This window comes from Seriola dumerili, unplaced genomic scaffold, assembly GCF_002260705.1.
Source record: "Seriola dumerili isolate Sdu_G_001 unplaced genomic scaffold, Sdu_1.0 BDQW01000025.1, whole genome shotgun sequence".
Taxonomy (NCBI): Eukaryota; Metazoa; Chordata; class Actinopteri; order Carangiformes; family Carangidae; genus Seriola; species Seriola dumerili.
This window is the reverse complement of record NW_019174280.1, coordinates 22,394,012-22,402,166: the sequence shown is the minus strand read 5'-3', so window position 1 is coordinate 22,402,166 and position 8,155 is coordinate 22,394,012. Positions and strand designations below refer to the sequence as shown.

At 38.7% G+C, this 8,155-nt stretch overlaps 1 protein-coding gene across 1 annotated transcript; it reads left to right on the top strand.

The window, feature by feature from the left end:
• Positions 1-287: 287 nt before the first annotated feature.
• On the top strand, positions 288-6,058 carry rpf2 (ribosome production factor 2 homolog). Its single transcript, XM_022768857.1, has 10 exons — positions 288-434; positions 778-910; positions 2,133-2,170; positions 2,772-2,811; positions 2,907-2,988; positions 3,155-3,231; positions 3,962-4,061; positions 4,147-4,249; positions 4,385-4,529; positions 5,486-6,058. The coding sequence occupies exons 1-10, from the start codon at positions 412-414 to the stop codon at positions 5,669-5,671; spliced, it is 927 nt and encodes a 308-aa protein (XP_022624578.1). The 5' UTR covers positions 288-411; the 3' UTR covers positions 5,672-6,058.
• The last annotated feature ends 2,097 nt before the right edge of the window (positions 6,059-8,155 follow it).

Genomic DNA, 8,155 nt, shown 5'->3' with positions numbered 1-8,155 from the left:
TATTGTTGATTCGTCGACTTTCAATACTTAATTGTTTTAATGTGATAAAATGGAAAATGTTTTGTACAATAAAGCATTTGAAATTTTTTTTAAAAAAAAGCTCTGCGAGGGTCAGTCTAGTTTTCTGGTTTTGGTCTGTAGCGCCCCTAGTGGACAGTCTGAGGATCCGGCTGCAATACGTACAGTCACGCCCACTTCGTGTTACGTCATACCGCTGCGCCTCCCGGTCTGGTGTGAAATGCGTTAGCTGCTGCACTAGATGGCGGCACTTGACTCGGAGCAGGATATCAACTACCGGAAAAGACCAAAGAAGAAGAAAAAACACCAATGTTGTCTTCCGCTGCTTCACTTCACGTGGGGGAACAGCACGAGCGTTTGATCCTCTGTCAGGACGAAGAATAAAGACACAAAATGACACAGTTAGACGGTATAGTGTAAGTTCACAGTTTACTGTCTCGGTCCTCTCCGCAATTAGCTTGATCGGTGTTAGCCTAGCATGCAGTTAGTGGTAGTAGTAGTCTAACATTAGCTTCGTGTATAGACAGACATACCTTTTACATTAGCAATGTGCCATATCTGTCAAGAAGAAGAATAAAGACACAAAATGACACAGTTAAATGGTGTAGTGTATGTTTACAGTTCACTGTCTCGGTCCTCTCCACGGTTAGCTTGTTCGGTGTTAGACTAGCATGCAGCGAGTAGTAGTAGTAGTAGTAGTCCAACATTAACTTTATTAGCATTAGCAGTGTGTCATCTCTTGTCTGTGTGATTCCTTAGAAAACCCAAGTCGAAGCGCTCCAAGCGGTTCTTGGAGAGCAGGGCGCCGAAGCTGACGGAGGATGTGAAGACTGCCATGATCATGAAAGGAGGGAACACCAGTCAGACCATCACCCAGGCGCTCAAGGACCTAGTAAGTGACCACTCAGTGAGGAAGACCACCAACACATGAACTGCTGTGAAGGTTTAATAACTCTCAATAAACCGCCTCTTGTATATTTCTGTTGCACAAGAGGTGGAGTTTAAAGAGCCAATCAGTGTATAAATCTGATATGAAACGACCAATATACAAATGAAATGAGTGAAATTTAGAGGCAGATTATAACAAGACACTGTCAGTCTTGTAATTCAGTGGATTTACACATGTGGTGTATCAAATGTTCATCCATGTAACAGCAGTTTCTCACCTGGGGGGCTCTTATACAAAATCTCTGAATTGCTAAAACACTAAAGACTATTCTTTGAACCCAACACTCAGTGGTCTGAACACATTTATTGAATCTATCACTCTTTTGGCAAAAGCATAAACAATTTTCCCCTCATTAGACACAAGTTTCAGGTCTCATTTGTGCACACGGTGGATTGTGATGCACTCCCGATTCAAAATGGTAAACAACAGGCAGCAGCAGATAAACACAAACAGATGTCATAGTTTAAACACATCAACTCAAAAGTGTTTACACTTTCTGCTAATGATGTGATGAAACTGAGTGCACAGGTTGATGAAGGTTGGAGTTTGAAAGAAACAATGGTGGAAAATAATCTGAGAGGTAGAGGAGGAAGAGCCAGAGCAAGAACAGTAATTTCAGATTAAATTCAAGTAACTGTAATACTGAAGTTTTACTGTGAAACTGTGAATATATGTTTTTAAAAACATAAAATGCATTTTCTCTATTATAAAGAGTAAATATTTCTGGAACTTTGAGCTTTGAACACACTTACTTTCATTTTTCTATGTAGAGTGTAACGAACGCTCAGTGGTGTTTTTATTTTGATGTGGGTGATGATTAATTTTGAAGAGTCAGAGGTTTGGTGAATGTAGTTTGACAACTGAGTCTTGTGTTTACAGTCTAAAGAAACGTATTTTACAGCAGTTGTGAAATACTGGATTCTTACTGTTGAGTCGTGATGTTTTGATGGAGGGATTTCTGCCTTTAAAAAGGAAGTCTGGAGTCTGGACAGTATTTTCAATATAAGAGGAGAGTGTTTTCTCACATAAATCATCAGACTGAATCAGTGGATTTCAACCTGTCTATTAAACCTATGCTGTGTTTGTGATTGAGCCTGAATGAACAATGATGACTCTTTGGTTCAATTGTGAATTCACATAATACAAATAATGTGTTTTCCTGCAGTATTCCCTGAAGAAACCCAATGCTGTGCTGTACAAGAAGTAAGTGATTTACAAATATATTGAATGTCACTTTAAGTTCTTTTGGACAAAACAGTGTCAACTTCATCACGTAGCTTTGCACTTTCCTGTTTCAAATAAGTAAAGTGCAAATAAAATCACAGCATTAGGTTCTTTTAAAATGATTAAGTTTTTATTTTATAAGTGTGTTACAAATGACTGATGTGATTGTTGACGTGACATTTGTCTTGTATCATCATGCAACATCACAAATGGTTTAATGTAACTAAAGTCAGCATTTTATTTTGACAGTCCTAATGCAAGTGGATGTTAATGTATTTGTTCACCGACAATATTTCCACTGAGTCTCAGAGGAAAATATCAACAGAGAATCGACAGTATTTTATTTTGACGTCCCATTTACAAAACATTTAATTGGTTTGCGGATAGAATAATTTATAAGGTGCAGAACAATGGGAATATTAACGAAATGAAAAGCATATGTTATAACCCACTGTCCCAAATAATCCAGCAGAATCTATACTGAATTGATCTTGGCCAATAGTTATCAATTCAAAGTTAAATAAAAAGTGTTAAGTGAAAAGTTCATCTGTGGTGGATAAAATCTGTGTTTCTGTTTCAGGAAGAACATAACTCGGCCATTTGAGGACTCAACATCGCTGGTACGTGTGTAGGAAACAGATGTTTCATTAGAATTGAATGTTTGTAACTGTTCACCAGGTGTATCACTGATCATGATGTCAACTCTTTATCTCAGGAGTTTTTCTCCAAGAAGACAGACTGTTCTCTGTTTCTGTTTGGCTCTCACAACAAGAAACGGCCCAACAACCTCATATTTGGTAAATTCTCTCTCTCTCAGTTTTTATTTGTTTTATTTTATAGGAACTTTTTATAAATTTTTTTACGTTATTTTACAGAAGAATACACAATACTGTGCCTGACCCAGAAATAGATTAAATAACAATAGAAATACTAAAATAAATGTTTCCTGTGGTTTATTTGCAGGTCGTCTGTTTGACTTCCACGTGCTCGATATGATTGAACTTGGGATCGAGAAGTTTGTCTCTCTGAGTGACATCAAGGTAATGGCTGTGGTTGTGCTAAATTTAAACACATTCCTTAACCGATCATTAAAGTAACATTAACGATCAATCAATCAATTAGTTATTTTAAAAAATAACACCATATGCGTTTTTAGTGCTCCACGCCGGCGACAGTCGGAGCCGGAGGCCATATTGTTCTCGGGTTGCCCGTCCGTAGGTCCGTTTCTTGTGGACGCGATATTTCAGGAAACACCTCGACAGAACGTCTTGAAATTTGGCACAGACTTTCGCTTGGACTACAGGAGGAACTGATTAGATTTTGGTGGCTAAAGGTGTAAGATCACAGTGACCGACGCAGTATCTCCTGAGCGTCTTGTGGTTAATTAGATTGTCTGTGTGATTAACAAAAGTAAACACAGTATTCTACAACACGTCATGTCAGCTGTCTGGCGTATCATTTGGTTATTTCTGACGTCTCTTACAAAGATACATCATGGCATTTTTTTATGTGACAAAAAAAAAAAAAATCATAACAGGCTGAACTGTTCTGTGCTACCATGTGTTGCTATGACAACCAAACCAGCTTGACGAAGGAAGGCCACAGTGACCCCTCGTCAGACAGAAGTATAAAAGTGACTTTATTCATTTGACAAAGCAGAAAAAACATCAGTTACTTCCACAGTTTCTTTGAACCATATACTCTCTACCTTGTTTTCCACTGACATCAACTGGGAGCCTCCTGAAGTCTGGTTTGTCTTTTCTGTTGCAGACCAGTAAGTGTCCCGAGGGGACGAAGCCCATGCTTGTGTTTGCAGGAGAGGCATTTGATATAGACAATGAGCACAAACGTCTGAAGAGTCTTCTCACAGGTAAACACTCGTGATTAAAGGTGTTGGAGATGAAAATGATGTGATTGGTCCACTCATATTGGCCCCTGTTTGATTCTCTGTTCAGACTTCTTCAGAGGCCCCACTGTGTCTGCAGTGCGTCTGGCAGGTTTAGAGCATGTGCTGCACTTCACTGCCCTGGACGGGAAAATATTCCTGCGCAGCTACAGGTACTGAAACTGAAATCTCTTGGTGTAAAATGAACTTGTCGCTCAGAAACTCACATTTGAACCCTTTGTAGAAATGGGCTTGAAGAACAAATAGAAGCTTGTTTATAGAGACATTGACGTAACGTGTAACTGCAGGTCTCTGTTGAAGAAGTCCGGCTGCCGGACGCCGCGGATAGAGCTGGAGGAGATCGGGCCGTCGTTTGACTTTGTCCTAAGAAGAACACACCTGGCTTCAGATGACTTGTACAAGTTGGCCCACAGACAGCCCAAGGCCCTGAAGGTAAAAATCATCTGGATAAAATAAAACTCATGAAATAAACAGGAGTTTTGTCACATTTCAGGTTAATGGCAAACAAAAAAAACAAACTATTGGAGAGTTGAAAAATGCAACGGCTGCTTTTCTGTTCTTAGATCAGGACTGTCAGTGGATTGAAAAGATCAGGTTTCTCCTCAAGGGGGCGCCAGATGAAAGGCCATGGTGTTGCCTGAATTTAAAAAAGTTTAACCTTTGTGCAGTTACCATGGTAACTGTGGTTCAAGCTACATACTAACATGAGCATTAAAACCCTTTAAACTCCACTGACCTTCCATTGAGCCAGTCAATACAAACTCCTGCTGTGCAGCCAAATATTACTGAACCCACAGAATAATAATCATAATGGTGATAATAAACGGTTAATAAAGGAGTTAGAAATGTAGCTCGGTCCTCGCTCATTAAGTGCTTTGTATAAAAGGAGGGCCTTAAAATCAATTCTTAATTTAAAAGGAGGCGAGTGAAGACTTGTTCAGGGTCACAGCTGAGCTGCAGAGTTTTGAATGAAAGAAGAAGGTTATTTTAACTTTTAGAGGAGTTTAAATCTACCAAATACTGAACTTTTAGCAAATGATCTAAAATTATGAACATTTCTGCCTGATGAAGTTGTGCAGCCATAAAATCCTGGAACTGTGGCTTTGAGCGGTTTGACGTAAATGTCGTATTGTTTCATTGGAAAGATGAGACAGGCCGATATAAGATACTGTCTGTGTGGAGTAAGCTACGACTGTCACACAGATAGATTGAAAATGAAATCTAATGGCACAAGAAAAAGCCACAAACCTGAAGATGTAACATCTGATTTTACAGAAACTTTAACAACTGAGAGGTTGAGGAGGATGCTGGGTGTCAGATGTCTGTTAGTTTCCTTGCCAGTGTTCAACGGACATGTTTGTTAATGCCCATGTTTTACACATTTTCAGGCCAAGAAGAAGAAGAACATTTCCCACGATGCCTTTGGTACCAAGTTCGGCCGGGTGCACATGCAGAAGCAGGATCTGTCCAAGCTGCAGACACGCAAGATGAAAGGCCTGAGGAAGAGGAAGGGGGAGGTGGTCGCCGAAGAGCAGGATGGACAGACATCCAAAGTGGCCAAAGTGGACAGCTGATGTCTGAGACAGACAGCTGGACTCATTCACCACCTGTGCGTGTCCATCCCTTTGTTTCTGAGACTGACCATGTGCTGATCATTACCAGCTTTTTACTGTTGGAGGGCCTCGGCATGATAGTGGCCACCAGGTCAGGATCCAGATCTATTACTTCTTGTCTTTCGTTTCAGCCGTGTGTTTTCCCCGTGTTACATTCAGATGCTTCTTTGTCTCGAGCGTTGTAAACGTGTCAGCTCTCGGCTTGTCTGGTAAACACAGTCAGTGTTGTCTATGTACTGAATTATCAACAGATTTCTTCGTTAATTTGAAGTGTGTAAGAAAAACAAAGAGATATTTTACTGGCAGCACTCGCTTTAAAGGAAATAAAACCTTCTAATCTTCCTGTTTTATCATTTAAAGTTTTTATTAATTAATTAAAATACACACAAACAGACATTATCATCTTTGGTTATGAGATATTCGAAAGTCTGTGATAAACTTTTCTTTCTTTTCCCAATGTTTATTTCCGTCCAGCATAAATAATTGGTCAGTAAACGCATCATGTGGAGCTTAGAAGGAGTAAAATAAAACCTGTGTATTATCTTATACTGAATACATTTCAATACATTTCCCCCTCAGCCTCCTTTTAATATATTTCTCAGTATTGGACAATATTTTTAACCATTCCTCGTCTCCAAGATCACACCTCAGGTCTTTGTGCCAAATGCTCCTCATATTTTTACAGATGTCTTTTTGTAAAACCACCAAGGTGCACCACACATCCTGTGAACCTCTCTCCAGACCGGTCTAGAAAGAACCAATACTGGGTTTGAAGAGAAATCATGTCTATTAGTGGTTGACATTTTCTTTATATTGATCCTTGGTCCCTTCTTGTCCCACAGGAAGTCCTTGATAATTCTATTAAATTGCTTAAACGACTGTGTTGGTTTACTAACAGGCAACATTATGGCTGTCTGAGCTTTCTGGACTGTTTTTACAGCTTTCATTTTTAAAACTGTGTTCACTGTTTTGACTTGTGGTTTTGCTCACGACCATTTTCTTCATAATGTCACAGATTATTTGTCTACATTGTTTGTCTTCCTTCAGTTTTGTTAATTGCTACAGGACCAATTTAACCGGTCTCCCTCTCTCTCTGGCTAATTTTTTAATAACAGTAATTAATACAAGATTCATTGCTTTCCATTAGTTATAATTGATTTAATGTTTCTGGGATTAACACTAACTACATGGTCACTTTGACTGAATGCACAGGGAGCACATCAGATTAGAGAGCAGTGATTTTTTTAATTTATTTATGTGAGCCATTTTAGCCTTTTAGGGATTTGGGATCAGTAGAAAGAGGCTTTGTCCATCATTTTAGAGGCTTAACATTAATGCTCCTTTCCTGAACTTTGGGGAAAACCACCTTTGTTTCTTTTAAATAATAAAATATAGGGACAAAATGTAAACAGAAAAAAAGTTTAAATGCAGGTATTAAGTCTTTAAGAGGGAAATACAGACAGTGACAAGTTAAAGGAAAAACCTGTAAAATGAGAGACAGGAAGACAACGCCTCCATCCACAGGTCACGAGGGTTCACTGATGAATCAGATGCTGTGGCCTTCACTGTCACCTGATCTCAACACCTATGGGAGGTTTTGGAGTGACATGTTCGACAGCGCTCTCCACCACCACCACCATCATCATCATCATCATCATCATCATCATCATCATCATCATCATCATCCCTCCAGCAGGTTTTCCAGAGACTTAGAGAATCGACACCAAGGAGCACTGAAGCTGTTGTGGTGGTACGTGGTGAAACAACAACTGACACAGACACTGTATGTTGGTTTTTCCTTTAATTTATCGCCTCTCTGTAGTTTGATTTGACACTGTGCAGAAAATCATTCAGTGTTTTCTAAAATGCAGAAATCTCAAAACACTAAGACCACAAGAGTTTGAGAGCTGAACACATGTTAACAGATTATTACCTACAGGATTATACCACTCTGTAATGGAATAGCACAACACTGGTCAACACAATCAGCATTAATACTAATGACGGTTGGAAATATATGGTGACGAAAAACAAATAATAATATTGAAAACATTAAAACAACACCTTTGCCCCTGTGGTTCATAATTAGTCAAGAATAACTCTTGAAAGTATTGTAATTTTATTTTAATTATGTATTAAATCCAATGTATGGGCAATAATGGCCACTCCTGTTTAAGATTATTTACCAAACTATTAAAAATCATATCTGTATCATCATAGCTTGTTTCACTAACTGCAACATTTAGCCACTATTTTTCTTCAAATTATTATTTTATATATCTTACTGTTTCTAACCATTTCTTTTAACTGGGGAGGTTCCAACTTTTTCCAGCACTTTATTTGCTAAAGAGCTTAATGATCCAAAATAGATATAATTCTTCCTTTTGCAGACTTTTTGGACGTGTTCCTAAAAGAATATTTTATTTTTCTAGATCCCCCACTTTC

Bases quoted from the DNA above. Each gene is read 5' to 3' on its own strand.
- rpf2 (XM_022768857.1), top strand. From the start codon at position 412: ATGACACAGTTAGACGGTATAGT. The intron at 2,989-3,154 runs GTAAATTCTCTC...GTTTATTTGCAG, and splicing joins GCCCAACAACCTCATATTTG to GTCGTCTGTTTGACTTCCAC. The intron at 4,062-4,146 runs GTAAACACTCGT...TTCTCTGTTCAG, and splicing joins TCTGAAGAGTCTTCTCACAG to ACTTCTTCAGAGGCCCCACT.